Source organism: Aphidius gifuensis, linkage group LG3 (genome assembly GCF_014905175.1).
Source record: "Aphidius gifuensis isolate YNYX2018 linkage group LG3, ASM1490517v1, whole genome shotgun sequence".
NCBI lineage: Eukaryota > Metazoa > Arthropoda > Insecta > Hymenoptera > Braconidae > Aphidius > Aphidius gifuensis.
The window spans coordinates 14,676,425-14,693,939 of NC_057790.1; the positions used below are offsets into that span (position 1 = coordinate 14,676,425).

Genomic DNA, 17,515 nt, shown 5'->3' on the forward strand with positions numbered 1-17,515 from the left:
CGTTGATTTTCAACTTTGACAGTCATAGGTAGTTCTGAATATTCACAGGGCGGAGTGAGAATCCAATGATTTACAACGTTGCCAATTACACTAGCAACAGCAATTTCTTTTGGTATATAAGTATAGTCTTTATTAATGTATCCATTCGTCGTAATAATCCAATCGTACATGATGTAGTATTACTAATTACCAACGGTTTGTAAAAGCTTTTTCGATGTCAATGTATAAACGATCAAAATTATATAATATTACTTCAAATAAAAATAATTTATATGACAAAAGTTTACTTATTTTTAATGTACTTTCAATATCGTCAGAAATTTTGTAGAAATTTTTTAATAACATTTGTTTTAAAAAATCAGATGTTGGAAAATCAAGATTATCTTTTCCTACAGTCTTATGCATATACAATATTGTTGCATGATTGTAAATGTCGACAGGAATATTTTCCAGACTCTCTATGCAGCAATCAACCCACGGTAATTTATTCACAATTTCATTCATCGACACTTCATGTAGTGCTATTTTTCCAGAGCCCTGATCAAATACAACAGACCTCGTTTTGTATGAATAACTAAAAAATATATTAATGTCTTCACACTCAATTGGAGAATATTTTTTTTTCAAGTCGTCTGTTTTTTCACTAGCTGAGTACCAAGATAATATAAATTCTAGTTTATCCAAAAAATTTTTCCACATAAAATATAAATATATAAATATATAAATACTGCAAACGAAATTCCTTTTCTTGAAGTATTGTCACAATATTAATTCGATAATCTTCTCCAAATCCAACACGTAGGTTTTTCGTTTTAGACTTATTAAGTGCAACTGAATGTGACAGAAGAAGATTACTAGTTGACTCCATCGTTAACTTTTAATTTTACCTATCATTACATCGTCTTTTATACAATTAGATATTAAATAGTGGGGAAATTAATAAGTAGAGGGATAAGATATTGAGGTGGGGACGGGCTTCACATCTATATGACACTTTTCTTTTTTAAAGAAAGATAAAATTTTTTTTATAATAATTACAATTGGTGGAAATGAAATTATGGAGGTTAATATTGTAGCCATAATAATTTCACTAAGAATAATTTTAAATATAATATTTTTTGACTGATTTTTTTCATTTATTTTTTCTTTCTGATCTAATTTCTCTTTTCTTATTTCTTCAAGAGATATATCATAAATCAATACCGCTGGGTTTGCTGATGAATAGTTTGTTTCTCCTATAGTAAAATCAACAATTTCAGGCAATAGTTTTGTAACATTTAATGTTGCTGTAGTTTTAAATTCATATATGGTATCAATATTGACTACCTGTTGACCGAAAATTGTTCCGTAATTTATGCGTGCGTGGCAACCTGCTTGGATCCGTAGTATACCGACACCACGAATAACAATAGTTTTTTTTTTCTTGTTTCCACACAGTATATGTATTTCTTGTTCTCCTGGTAAACTATATAACCATCCTCTTTCATTACTTAATTTTTTCCAGTACGGTGTGAAATGACGAGAAATTTTAATGTCACAATTAAGTAAAGGCGATTCATTAATTTTTGTAATTAGAGAAATTTCACAACCAGCTTGATGTGAGCTCTCATACATTGGATATGATAATGATTCACATATATGTATATTTACACTTGCTTGACAAAAAGGTAAATCAATTTTATTTTTTACAAGTGTATATTGCGATTAATCTGATGACAAAATCAAATAATTAGCTCTTGGTTTTATCCACGCTGATCCTATTGTATTATTCCCTAATTGTTGAGCAATAGGATACGATCTTAATTTATGTATATGATGAATTTTTTCTTCAGTAAATGGAATTCTCATTAAAACAAATAATCTACCATTGTCATAACCTATATCGATTTGTGATATTTTACTCAGATGACCAGCTACTGCATCTCTTATATTCATAGGTAAATTAAATTCACCACTATGTTTTGCAAAAAACTCAAGTGAGCCTTCTAATTTTTCTGCTGATAATATTTCAGGATGAAGTATATTTAGCTTTGATAAATTAATGGAATCAATTACAATTTTAAAAAAAAAATTATATCCATCTACAACATTCCCAAAGTCATCTAAATAGAGAATTGTTTGATACTACAGCTCCCAATATGCTCGTGTTCCTTTCTCACGATCATAACCAAACCATTTTTTAAAATCTTCATATATTATATAAAACGAGCCAAGTGTTGAATTTCCTATAGTTGAATAATCTATTAAAATTTTATTAAATCGTTCTACTTCAGCTGGTAATATATGCGTAAGATTCTCAAGATCTGATACAAAATTTTTTTTTTCTCTCAACATGTTATCAATTTTATTATTGTATAATGCAGATTCTTCATCACTTAAAGATGTGAAAAAAGACTTGTCTATAAAAGTATTTCTATCATTAAATACATCACGCTTTTGTCTTATATCTTTCTCTATTTCAGGTTGCGTAGAAATTGCTTTCAATTGACGTACATATTCTTCTGTAACATTTAGTTTTAATTGTACCGTATGTTGCCTTTGTATTACTGCGTCACACAGGGAGTGCGTATAATGCATCACATGTGTACATTTGTCTTTTAATATTTTTACAGCCTTGATTACGTCATCATTTAAATATGGTTGTTGTTTTATATACCAATCTAATTCAATGAATGTAATTAGCTTCCAGTTATTTATTGAAAATTTAAAATCGTATAAATAATCGTAAAATAATCCTGCACCTGTTTGTATTTGTTTGACTGTATAGTCATTTTTACTTGCAGCCGAAACACTTAACACGGAAAAAATTATAAATAGATACATTGTACCTTTTTAATAAACTAACATGAAATACTATTTATCAGCTCTATTTATACTTATTTTACCGTAATTACCGCCACCTGTACTTGAAATATTTATTACAATTATTATTTGAGTGACATACTTGCATGAAATAGCGCATATTTACATAATACAATGACACACCTGAGCGTCACAGCTGGATAGAAAGAGAGCAACGAAAAAAGCAGGTATAGGAAAAAATGCAAATGAAAATAGAAACTTCTCTATTCTTTATACAAAAATATATTTTTTCTTTTGACTACAATATTTTTTGTTCGAAAAATAATTAATTACTGTCTTGGTATTTTTCAACTATATTTATTTTTAATGGAACTGTTTACTGCTGGCGCCGTATTTTTTTTTTTTAAATTCAGGGTGAATACAGGGGTCTAAAGATCTATTATGCGAGAAAAAAATGTCCTTTTGATTATTTAAAATGTATAAATTAAAATGCTAGAATATAAAATTAGTTTGAGTTTATTTTTTCCAAAGAAAATTTTTTTTTTAAATAGAAAACTTTTTTGTTTATTGTCTGGCAGCACTATTATTCAATTTAAAATTGTACCCCGAGTGTTTAGAAAGAATATAGATCTATGAAATATTTAACAACGATCTTTATTAGCTTTTTTGGAAGATATCAAAAATTTGAATTTCAAGTTACAATAGATTATGCAAAATAGCAACTGGTAAATTATTTAAAAAAGAAAAAAATTATTTAAAAAGATAAAAAATTATTTAAAAAAGAAAAACTAAAACGTAAGTGGGGAGTGCTTTTCCGACATCTTTAATCCTAATTTTCGAGTCAGTTGCACATCGTCTTCAACACTTTCAACATGAACAACTTATGTGAAAAATTTTTAACCAAATCTTTTAAAATCATATCACCGGGAGTCGTACAAGTTACGCGCAACTATACATTTAAACGCCCAAAGATAATTCAAAAAATACGTGGTCACTTAAAATTGAAAAGTAGTATGAAGGAAATATATTATATCATAAAATATATAACTTCGATTGATAATTTAGCAGAATCAGTTGAAGATTTTGAGGGTGATTTAAAAATATTCAAAGACGATCTCGATGAAGATCGCATAAATGAAATACTTTCAAAAGATAATGCAGTAAAAAAAAGATTTATATGGTTTTTTAAAAAGATGTACCAATGCTATCAATAATCGGAGCTTTATCAAAAAAATGTTCCGTAAGTATTTAAATAATATATTAATACAGCGAAATAAAAAAGTAAAAATAATACAGTGAAAATAATACAGTGGAATAAAATAATAGAGTGGATTTAAAAAAAGTGAAAATAGAATAAAACAGTGAATTTATATATTTTACAGGTGAGCGACAATTACGTATTCGGCAAAAAAAAGCAAAGATCATAAGAAGAAAAATGATTAGAAGGATGGTTGTTCAGGAGCGTTGGCGTATCCAACGTCTCAAAAACCTTGAGGAATGGAAAAAAGAAAAAGAACGTGAACGATCAGATTCTACGTCATCGAGTGATAATTGGATATGTAAGTGTTTTAGAAAATTATTATTTTTTAATTTTGCTTTTTGTTTTTAAAATGATTTCTTTTTTAATTTTACTTTTTGTTTTTCAAATTTTTTTTTTAATTTTACTTTTTGTTTTAAAATTTTTCAACTTTTTTTTTTTTCTGAAAAAATTTTTTAATTTTACTTTTTTTTTTTTTTTGTTTTTAAAAGTTATTTACATTTTCGTTTTTTTAATTTTTATCTAAATTTTTTTTTCTTTAAATCAATATTTTTGCATTTTATTTTTTACCGTTTTTCTGATGACCTATTTCTCAAACATTCATTCATTCATTGTTGAAGCGAACCCGAAAAAATGTCATTCATCCGAGGGAACGGGAGTTTCTTCACGGGAGGGATTCATCGGTGTACCAGAAAGCAGTGACTCTGACGTCACGGATTTTGAGGAGCCCCAATGCATCGAGGTTGGACAGTGTTACGTTCGTGGAAAAGACATAAACGTAAACAAACAAGGCTGTGACGCTTGCCGGAACGAAAAAATATAGTATGTTATTTTTTTTTTATTCGATTAAATTTTTTTTTGTCAGTTTAATAGATTTTTAATATAACAAGTGCATGCAATGTAAATATAAGCTAGGTGGGAGTACATATATATATTCGGGAAATTTATCATTTTTATTTAGTAAATTTTTAATATTAATCATGGATAATTCAAGTGAAGACGAATGTCAAGACGGTGGAAGTGAAGATTGTATAGAATTACTCGATGAAACGCGTGAAGAAATACCTAAATTTTCACTCACAAGTACGACGTATACATTCAAAATAAAAGATGTTCCTCATAATCGCGGGCTTGTTGAGTTTATTGAGAGAACTTTTCGACAAGTATATAAACGTGTTATGTCTTTGTCTAGCAATAACACTGACCGAATTATTTTTAATTTCCGATCAGAAAATATGACTAGCGATTCATTTACAAATTTAACACCAATTAATGAGTTTACTTTTGATCGTTTATGGACAATAATAAGTAGTATACCTCAAAGTGCTGGCGGTATAGATGCGACGGCATTTAATATAAAAGTTATAATTTTAAAACGAATTGTTGGTGGATGTGTAATGCCTAAAAGTGAAAGATCGAGACGTGGTACACTAATAATTAATAATAAAGATAATTTATGTTTACCAAGATCAATCGTAGTAAAATTATCTGAAATAGAGACAAATAAACTTGACGTGGCTAGATTAAAAGCAGTTCGTGACGCTCGATATGAATTACAAAAAACATTGACTCTTTAATTTATAAATAAATCTGGTGTTGTTATTCCACCTGAGGGATGTGGGTTAGAGCAAGTGAGACAATTTCAGATGTATTTAGCAACATGCCCAATCAAGCGTGTTTTAAAAATATATAAATATGTTTCTAATAATATGAATGGACATGAATTAATATTTGATGGTACAGATTTAGTTGAGGGTTTTATTCGTGAAGAACAAAATTATATACCAATTGCATATTATGAAAATAGTCATCATTATGAACCAATAAATAATATAATAACTTTTATGCATGGTACAAAAAAATATTGTTTAATTTGTGATAAAAGATATTCATCACCTGAAACGCATTTGTCATGTCCTGGTCGTTGTGACCGATGTTTGAATAATTTGTGTGAGATAAATGTAGATTTAATCGAGTGTCGTGATTGTGATCGGAGTTTTTATGGACAACAATGTTTAGACAAACATAGGACAGCTCAATCTTATAATTCAAAGCATTCAGTGTGTGAGGCAATAAAAAAGTGTAAAAAATGTTTTAGAAAAGTTTACTTAAATACGCGTCATTTATGTGGATATTATTATTGTTCTGCGTGTGAAGAACTTCAACCACCATCACATTTATGTTATTTTAAAAGTAAAATGAATTTTAAAAAGAAAAAAAATCTTTGTGCTTATGTTTTTTATGATTTTAAGACAATGCAATCTAAAACAGTTAATAATCATAATAAAATTTATAAAATTCATGAGGTTAATTATGTAGTAGTTCATCTTGTGTGCGATAAATGCATGGATGATACAAGTGATTTAGATGAGCCTAATATACCGATCGAGAATAAATGTGATTCATGTACTACTCGCGAATTTATCGCTGAAGGGAAAGACACTGTAAAAAAATTTGTTGATTTTTTATTTGGAATAAAAAATAAATATAGTGAAATTATTGTATTAGCTCATAATCAAAAAATTATGATGGTCAGTGGGTTTTAAAAGAATTAATTAATCGTAAATTAGAAGGAAAAATTAGTACTATAATTACTGGTACAAGTATTAATGTTTTGTCAATTGAAAATATTAAATGTATAGATTCACTCAATTTTTTTCAAGCACCTTTGAGTGCTTTACCTCGTATGTTTGGTCTTGATGAAAAAATTTCAAAAGGTTATTTTCCACATTTTTTTAATAATGAATTAAATCAAAATTATATCGGCGAGGTACCACCACCAAAAATGTATGGTGTGCGTGCGAAAAATAAAAAAGAAGCTGACAAATTTGATAAGTGGTATAAAGAAAGAGTAGACTCTGGAGAATTATTTGATTTTAGAAAAGAAATGAAACTTTATTGTACTCTAGATGTAATTGTTTTACGTATGGCATGTTTAAAATTTATAAATTTAACCTTAGAAATTACTAATGTTAATCCATTTCGTGAAGCTTTGACTTGTGCTTCATTATGTATGCGTGTTTTTCAACGTAATTATCTTACTAAAGAAAAAATCGGAATCGTTCCCAGGTCTGGTTATACATAGATTAAGCGACAATCAGTCAAAAGAAGCTCTTCAGTGGCTGGAATGGTTAGCATATTCAACAGCAAGTAATATTCAACATGCTGGTAACTCTCATGAAGTCAAAATAGGTCCAAAAAAAATTAGAGTTGATGGTATAAATGAAAGACGAAAAAACATTTTTCAGTATCATGGTTGTTGGTGGCATGGATGTATTGAGTGTTTTATGTTTAATCGTGATCATGTACAAAAAGATGGTACAACTTTGAATGAACGTTATGAACGCACGCAAAATATTACAAAGTATTTAAAAGATCAAGGTTATGATGTTATTGAAAAATGGGGATGTGAATTTAAAAAATTGTTAAAAGATGTACCTCAAGTAAAAAAATTTGTTGATTCTATTGATGCTAATTATTACACAGCATTGAACCCACGTGATGCTTATTTTGGTGGTAGAACGGAGAATTTCGTCGAGTCATATACAGTACAACCCGGACAAACTATACAGTATGTAGATTTCACAAGTCTGTATCCGAGTGTCCTTAAGCAATCTGCATTTCCATTAGCTCATTCTAAAGTATATGCTGGTCGCGATATAGAGAAAGAATTTCCAAATAATGATATATCAAAAACTGATGGATTAATAAAATGTCGTGTACTTGCACCGTCTGATTTACACATGCCTGTTTTGCCTGTACGTTCAAAAAATAAAAAACTTTATTTTCCACTCTGTCGTACATGTGTTGATACAATGGAGCCAGGTTTTTGTAATCATAATAATGATGAGAGAAGTTTAATCAGTACTTGGGTGTCGTCAGAACTAAAACTTGCTTAAACAAAAGGATATGTCATAGAAAAAATATATGAAGTTTGGCATTGCGATAAAATGTCGATGAATAATAAAGAAACTAATGAAGTCGGTTTATTCACAGGATATATAAATACTTTTCTTAAAATAAAACAAGAAGCCAGTGGGTACCCATCTTGGGTCAAAACTGAATCTGATAAAGATCAATATATCGAGGAATATTTTCAAGCTGAAAATATTAAACTTGATAAAGAAAAAATAGATTTTAATCCAGGTCTCCGTACATTAAGTAAAAATATGCTCAATTCGTTATATGGTAAATTAGGACAAAGAAGTTCTTTATGGCGTAAAACAATTTGCAGTGATTTACAAGAATATTATGATATAGTAGATAACGAAAAAAATTTAATTCAATTTATCGAACCAATAAATCAAGAAACTGTCTTAATTTCGTGAAAATTAATTAATGAAGAAGAACCTTTAACGAAAACAACTAACGTTGTATTGGCGGCTTTTACGACAGCGTACGCTCGGGAAAAATTATATTCTTGTATTCATGAAAATAGTAAACAAATTTTATATGTAGATACTGACTCTATTATAAGAATATGTAAAAATGAAAATGATAAATTAATTACAGGGAGTAAATTGGGAGATTTAACTGATGAGCTAGAAGAGTATGGAGAAGGTTCATATATAAAATCTTTTATATCGGGTGGGCCAAAATTTTATTCTTTTATTGTACAAAAACCTGATGGTGGTCAAGTAGAAGTCTGTAAATTGAAAGGTGTACGGCTTGACTTGGAAGCACAAAAATTTATAAATTTTAATACTGTTAAATCATTAATTAAGCGTGAAATAGATCCTTTTAAAATTGAATATAATTCTATCCGTAGAACAAGAGATCTACAAGTGTACTCTACTATTGATAAAAAAATGATTTCTGTTACAGGACCTAAGCGTAATCACTACGAGAATATTACATATCCTCTGGGGTATAAAAGACAACGTGTGTAATAAAAAAAAATTTTTTTGAAAATGTAAATAAAAAATTTTGTGTAATAAATAAAAATTTATTGTCAAAAAATATTTGTATTGTCAAAAATAAAAATTTTGTTTCATAAATAAAAAAATTTTTTAATAAAGATAAATAAAAATAAAAATTAAAAAAAAAATTTGTCCTATGAATAAAAATTTACTGTCAAAAAAATATTTGTTTTGTCGAAAATAAAAAAATTGTTTTGTAATAAAAAATTATTTTACCAACCATTTTATTTTTCAGATTTCTATATAACTCGATTATTTATTTATTTTTTCTCAGTTGTTAAAATGTCTCTAGTGTGTCAATTCCCGTTTACTATGCTTCTTGCTGGAGCATCAGGCTGTGGTAAGACTACTTGGTTAAAAAAATTTTTAAATGAAAATATCACCGATGTAAAATTTGATAAAGTTTATTTTTTTTATGGGCAATGGCAAGACAGTTTTAAAGAATTTTCTTCAGTTGAATTTGTTGAGGGTCTACCAAAATTAAAAGAGTTTAATGATAAAAAAAAAAAATTAGTTATTATCGATGATCTCATGAGAGAGTCCGGCTCTTCCAGTGTTATTATGGATCTTTTTACAAAGGGAAGTCATCATCTTGGATTATCAGTTATATTATTATCGCAAAATCTTTTCCATCGTGGCTTTCGTGATATAAGTTTAAATACACATTATATTGTTTTATTTAAAAATCCTCGAGATCGTTCGCAAGTATTTTTTTTAGCACGACAAATATACCCTGAGAATCCGCGTTTTCTTCAAGAGGCTTATTTTGAAGCGACCTCTGTACCTCATGGATATATTTTACTTGATTTGAAACAGAGTACCCCAGAAAATCTCCGTGTACGTACATGTGTTTTTCCAAGTGATACACATAATTTTGTTTACATTCCACGAAAAGATATAAATACAATAACGTCATCTAATAACATACCAGTTGTACGAATATAATGGCAGTCGGTACGTGTAATCCGTTTAATAAAAAACATAGTGTTCTACTACAAGCATTAGTATATGCTAATCCAAAACAACGTCAAGCAATTTTAAAGCATAGTGACAAAAATCTTATTCGCTGTATTGGTGAATGTTCATTAAATATTTTGAAAGGTACAATAAATATTAAAAAAACGGAAAAAAAAAAATTAAAAAAACATAAATCAATACTACGTTCTCTGGCCTCTCCAGGAAATATAAAAACAAAAAAAAAAATTTTAATTAATCAATCAGGTGGCGGCTACTTGTCACCTTTATTACTTACTCCAATAATTACAGTTGTAATTACAAAATATTTTAAATAATGGAACATGCAAGAAAAATGGTTTTAATTCCTGAAGACTCGGTTAATAAATTAAATACAAATAATGACGTAGGTACTGTTCAAACACCCGGAGATGTGACGTCACGCCTTGATAATCAACTCCATAATATTTTAAATTCAAATAAAAATGACGGGGAAAAGTGGAATGAATATAAAGAAGTTTTGAGACGATTTTTATTTTTCAATCATAATAATAACAATAATATTGACTACAGAAATTTAAGTAATGATAATGATACAAAATATCCGGAAGACTTGATTATAAAAGCAGTTCCTAAAATTTTTCAAAAAAAAGCACAAGGTTTAATAAATCATATAACCAGAGCAGATAACGGAAATCGATTAAAATGGAATGATAAAGGCTTGGTTAGTATAGACGGAAAAACTATTCATGGTTCCAGTATTATTGATTTAATTAATGATGCGTTACGTCATCGTAAAAATATGAAAGCAATCGGCCATGATCAGTTTGCACGATTTTTAAAAGATATTCATGCACCTAGAGATTTTGTTAGTAATATTAGTTTCTGGGAACAAAGCGACAACGATGATGCTGAAGAAGAAGTAATTACACCAAATTTAAGACCACCACCACTAATAAAAAGAAGATTGAGCAGAAGAGAATTGTCTTTTTCTGATAAAGAAATATCTACTGTACGCAAAGTTAAAAAACCTCCACAAAAAACTGTAAAATCAGCTACATCAATTTTGCGACCATCAACAAGGTCGTCACAATGGTTAAGCATAAAAAAATGAATTTACCAAACATTTATTACAACCCCAAAAATCCCCTATCATTCTCGGGTGCACGAAATATATTTAAAAAATACCCAAAGTCAAAAAAGACATTGAAGATTGGTTAGATTTGCAAAATACTTATACACTTCATAAACCAGTCCGGAGAAAATTTTTTAGTTTACATTATAATACAAAAAATGTAGATGATTTATGGGAAATGGATTTAGCAGACTTGACCTCATAACAAAGTTATAATGATAGTAATAAATTTTATTAGTTGTCATAGATGTACTTTTAGTAAGTATCTTTTAGGTTGAACCTTTTATTAATAAATCAGGAAATACTATATGTCAAGCACTTGAAAAAATTTTTTCAACTAGTGGACGTCGACCAGTAGTTTTACAATCAGACAAAGGTAAAGAATTTTTAAATAAAAATGTACAAAAATTATTGGATCAAGTCAAAATTCATTTAAACGGTGATTTAAAAGATGAAGATATTTCAGGTTATTTTTATGAACAAGAAATAAGTAAAGTAAATCGAAATATAAATGAAGAATATTGTGATGTTGAAAAAATTCTTGACACACGGGGAAAAGGACAGAAAAAAGAATATCTTGTTAGATGGAAAAATTATTCTAGTGATTTTGATGAATGGGTACCAGCAAGTAATTTAAAAGATCATGTTCAATAAAGATTTTTATATTACACTTGTTAGTAATAAAAATAATCAATATTATCCGAATAATACAACAGCTGCATTTACAACACAATTACATCGTGCATTTAATCTTGAAGCTGGTCAGTTGGATTGAGTGAAATAGCGTTTCCAAATGCTTTTTTACATATAAATAAAAGTGAAGGAATAATTAATATTGATCTTGGTAATAATAATTTTAACGTAAATATCGAAAGTGGTGTATATCCAAATACAGATAGTGTCATATGGTCATTTAATGAAGATAAAAATTTTATACAACATTTTGAATTAGTATATAATACTCGGACACGTTTTGTTACTATAATAAAAAAATGTAGTGGAAAAGATTGTAAAAAACATAAAATAAAATTAACCAGAAAAATTGCAAATATTCTTGGATTTATATACCAAGCTGAGGGTCTTGTTTTTACTGAAATTCAACACGTTTTTAAAAGCAAATGCGCAAGCATATTACGTGGGCTTCCGTCAGCTTTATATGTACATTGTGATATTGTTTCTCCTCATATTATTGGTGAATCTAATAAGCAAGTACTTCGAGTTGTGCCTTTTGACTCTAGTAATTATCAATACGGCTCGTCGTTAATTAAAAATTTCAACCATATTATTTTTCCTTATTACGTCACTCATTTGACACTATTACAATAGATATAAAAGATAGTTTTGGTGGCCCTATCTCATTTGCATACGATCCATTATTCGTGACACTTCATTTTAAAAAAAATAATTAAAATGTATATTCAATATTATGAAAATCAAGTTGGTGGTGGGGCACTGATCCATCAAGTACATTTAAATCAACGTGGTCAAGGGATAGGAGGGTTTCTTGGTGGTCTCTGTAGAGGAATATTACCACTAATTGGAAGTGCATTGAAACCAGTTGGGAAAGAATTATTATCAGTTGGAATGAATGTTTTGGGTGATGTCATCACTCGTCAGAGCAATTTAAGAGATTCTCTTGATAATCATTTGACACAATCTGGTAATAAATTAAAAAGAAAAGCTATGGATAAACTAGATACATTTTTAAGTGGAGGTGGAGTTGGCTATAAAAGTAAACGACAAAAGACAATAACCAGTCAGAAACGTATAACTTCTCGAAGACAACGTTCCAAGAGAAAAAAAAATCAAAAAGGTCGTGGCATTGTCAAAAGAAAAAAAAAAAGAGTTGTAAAAAAAAAGAAAAAAATTCAAAAAGGTGGTGGGAAAACAATTTAAAAAAGTTGTAAGAAAAAAAAAAGAAAAGTCAATTGATATTTTCTCGTCATAATGTCATTTCTTCATAGCCATTCTTGTGAGTGTAGTAAATCTGAATTGGATTTATTTACAATACCACCTACTCAGACTACTGTTGAAGAGTCTCATTGGGTTTATTACAATCCAGTCACAACGCTCACAGAGGATTCACCAATTGAATTTCATATTCCAGCTAATGGAGAAGAATATATTGACCTGGCACATACGATGTTAAAAATAAGATGTAAAATTACAAAAGAAGATGGAACTGCTGTTGCCGCTGATGCTGTGGGTGTAACAAATAATTTTTTACATACAATGATTAGTCAATGTGATGTTTTATTTAATCAAAAGTCAGTCTCTGGATCTAATTCTTCATATCCATACCGTGCATATATTGAAACATTATTAAACTATGGATCAGATGCATCAAACAGCCATTTACAATTGGGACTATGGTTTCTAGATACTCCAGGTTTTATGGAAGCACCAGTAGGAGCTGCTGCTGGAGCACAAAATAAAGGATTGCAAGATCGATCACTTTTTATGACTAATGGCAATCAATTTGAGATGCTTGGGCATTTACATGTTGATGTTTTTAATCAAAATAAATTTTTATTGAATGGTGTTGAGATGAAAATAACTTTAACACGATCAAAGAATGAATTTTGTTTAATGGACAACACAGAGGATGGAAATTATAAAGTAAATATTTTAGAAGCAACACTCATCATACGTCGTGCTAAGCTCAATCCAAGTGTACTTGTAGCACATTCAAAAGCATTGGCCAAAACGACTGCAAAATATCCTTTGACTAGAGTAGAAGTAAAGAGTTTTATTTTAGCTCAGGGTATATTATCAAATACACTTGACAATATTATACTAGGAAGTTTACCTAAAAGAATTGTTGTTGGTTTAGTTGATAATAGAGCATTTAATGGTCATAGAAAATTTAATCCATTTAATTTTCAACATTTTAATTTAAATTTTTTGGCCTTATATGTTGGTGGTAAAGCATTATCTCCTAGTTTTAGTAATAATATTCATGATGCTGAAGCCTATCAGACATTATTTTCTGGAACTGGAATACATTTTGCTGATCATGGAATGAAAATTTCTCGTTCTAGTTTTACGAAGGGCTATACTTTATTTGCATTTGACTTAACACCTGACCTCTCTGCTAATGATAGCATGTACTGGAATTTAATAAAAAATGGAAGTCTCAGAATTGAGATAAGATTCGGTGTTGCACTTGCTCAAACAATAAATTGTATAGTATATGCCGAGTTTGATAATATTATAGAAATTGATAGTACACGTCAGGTACTATTAGATTATAGTAATTAAGAAGGGGTATACGTATATATAGAGCTACTTTAGTTTATGTTATTCAGTCATAAATATGTCGGAAGTTTTAATCATTGATATTCAGTGTCTAGTTGGATCTCGCAATGAATACTACCCGAAAGAAATTTCTGTCTTGACATTACACGATAAATTTATAAGTCATTGGATAATTGGACCTTTTAAGTACTCGAAACTTGAAAAAGGAGCTCGTCGACAAAACAATTGGTTAACAAAAAATTATCATAAAATTGATTGGGACGCATCTGAAGTACCTTACAAAAATCTACAATCATTAATTGAAAAAATTGGAGAACTTGGTAAAAATATTTATGTGAGAGGTGAAGAGAAACGTATGTTTTTACAACAATATTTGCGAGAACATTGTATTATTAATTTAGAAAATATATCACCACGATTTGGTTTATTACCAGCAGACGAACATTATTGTTTATTTCACGGAGTAAATTATCCTAATTATACTCGTACTCAACAAAACGTTTATAAATTAAAAAATTGGTTAATTGGAAAAAAATTAATTATACGAAGAGGAAAAAGTGAAGACGACATTGAAGTAGATGTAGTCTTTAATTCGTTTTTCAATACAGTCAAAGAAACATTGGTATGAATACTATCAATTGGTTGACGCATTACCACTTACGGATTTGACACGTGCAGGAGTATACGCTAGTGACCGATTACCTCATATATGGACGAAACCTTGTTGGAATTATTGTTGTCTTGATAATCATAATCAACCAGGTCCTCATTGGGTGTGTTTACGTCAATAATTTGGGACATGGACTCTTCTTCGACGCTTCGGAACGACCTCCGAGATCCCCGTTCCCTTTACGCTCTCAAAAGAAATTGTGTCATCCACGAGTACAACAATATACAGCTGCAAAGTGTTACGAGTAATTGTTGCGGTCATTGGTGCATTGTTGCTCTTCATTATTTCGCGAATGGTGGGAGGCTCGACGGATTTCTCCGATTATTTACGAATGATGTTGAACGGAACGACCGATATATTTTAAGAATGTTTAAAAAAATTGTTAGTAGACGTAAGAATTATAAACATAAGAAAAATTTTCATTTCCTTACTGGTAGTGGATCTAAAATACAATCATCTATTTGTAATCGAAATTAAATAAATAAATTAATAAAAAAACATGTGTGGAATTTTTATTGGAAAATAAGTAGTTTATAAATTGGGGAATTGCATCCATTGGTTCAGGTGAAAACTCCCCTCCCATATTATCAAAAAATGTACCCACGTCGTCTCTTACGACAACTAGTTTTAAAAATGACGTCTTCAGTAGAGGATAGAAAACGTAGATATAATAAATATATTTATCGTGTAGAAGAAACTAGACAAAAAAGTATAGAGCTATCACCGATAGCAGATATTTGTGATCCTGTAAGATTTTCTGCTGCTGGATTTTATTATACTGGTTATGGATCTAAGTTGAAATGTTTTGAGTGTTGTGTTGAAATTGAAGAATGGAATCGAGGTGACAATCCGTGGCTAGATCATCAACGTGCTAAGGCAAGCTGTCGTTTTATTAGAAATATAGCTTGTGGTAATGTTCCTAGAGGAGTAAGCCCACAACTTATACCTATGGAAGGTGATCCACATTGTATACCTACAGATTTTCGTGCTTCGTATCGTGTTCCATCTACTTCAAGAGAAGAAGACCGTACATTTTATGCTGAATTTTATATTGATCTTGAAATGGAAGAATATTCTAATCCTCCAATTGAAGAACATTGTGTTGGAATATCTACTACACCTCCAGCGGAAAAAGATCTGGTCTCATATGAATCACGATTAAATACATTTTATTATTGGCCGAAATATATTTCTCAGACAAAAGAATCCATGGCTGAGGCTGGATTTTTTTATTCGTCTATAGGAGATTATGTAATTTGTCATCATTGTGGAAATGGAATTAAAGATTGGAAAAATAATGAAGATCCATGGGAAGAACATGCTAGATATTTTCCGGAATGTTATTTTCTCCGACTAATATAAATGATTTTGTCGAACGATATTCATTGCAATACAATTTTGAAAAAAATATGAAGAAAGTACAGAAGAAAAAAAAATTAAGAAAAGAAAGACAAAATAAAAAAAGATAAAAAAAGTAAAAAAGAAGATGATACATTTGTTTGTAAAATTTGTTATAATGAACCATTGTCTGTTATTTTTCTTCCTTGTTTACATATGGTTACATGTGTCAAATGTGCTCCAGCAATTGATAAATGTATTATATGTCGAGTTCATATACCTGGTGTCATTCAACCAATAATATCATAATTAAACATGTGTCAAAAGTAGATCAAATAAATTTTTAAAATAAATAAAATGTCTTAATTATTTAACCTATATTTCCCAGCTGCATACAAATGAGTCATACTTGAAATTTTGGTTAAAAATTGAATAATAAAATAATAAATGTAATGATATAAAAAAAAAAATTAAAAATTAAATAAAAAAAAAAATTACACCTGGGCTGACTCGAACGCTAGACCCTACGCTAGAAATATTAATATAACTTTTTATTGATTTGAAAAATTATCTGCGTCGATTCCGATTGTTAGTTTAAACATCAAAGAATAATATAGAAGTAAAAAAAAAATTTTTAACATTTTTATTCATGACAATATTGACAATTGAAAAAGTTGCTATGTCCCTGTATGATAATACACGGGTCTGACTCGTACACTTTAAATGCTCGTTATAAATTAATTTAAAATTATCTGCGTCAATTCCGATTGTTAGTTTAAATATCAAAGAATAATATAAAAGTAAAAAAAAATTTTTAACATTTTTATTCATGACAATATTGAGCATTGAACAAGTTGCTACGTTCCTGTAAAAAAACACGGAGCCTGACTTGAACACTAGCACTACAAACATGGCCGCCCTACACTAACACTTATTTGACTCACACGCATTCTCCATTCAAACTTTTGCTGGGACTTTTGCTGCCGCTGCAGCGCTATAAACATTTTACACTAACAAAACAAGACCCGCCCTACACTAACACTTGTTTGGCTCACACACATTCTCCATTCACACTTCTGCTGACACTTTTGCTTGCAGTCTGGTTGCACCTATGCGCGCGCACACATCACAAAATAATATTTAAAAAAAAAATAATATTATTATTCATATATATACATACT

The 17,515-nt window shown here is 29.3% G+C and overlaps 2 protein-coding genes across 2 annotated transcripts in view; one reads left to right on the top strand and one right to left on the bottom strand.

Annotated features, from left to right (window-relative positions):
• The first annotated feature begins 15,629 nt into the window (after positions 1-15,629).
• On the top strand, positions 15,630-16,358 carry LOC122850929 (baculoviral IAP repeat-containing protein 7-like). Its single transcript, XM_044149978.1, has one exon. The coding sequence runs from the start codon at positions 15,630-15,632 to the stop codon at positions 16,356-16,358; it is 729 nt and encodes a 242-aa protein (XP_044005913.1).
• Positions 16,359-16,709: 351 nt separating this feature from the next.
• Positions 16,710-17,515, bottom strand: part of LOC122850930 (CLIP-associating protein-like) — a 4,203-nt gene continuing 3,397 nt past the window's right edge. The window contains exon 11 of the mRNA XM_044149979.1: positions 16,710-16,742. Coding sequence (XP_044005914.1) covers positions 16,710-16,742 — 33 coding nt within the window. The remainder of the gene's footprint in view (positions 16,743-17,515) is intronic.

Coding starts and splice junctions, on each gene's coding strand:
- LOC122850929 (XM_044149978.1), top strand. CDS start 15,630: ATGACGTCTTCAGTAGAGGATAGAAAACGTAGATATAATAAATATATT.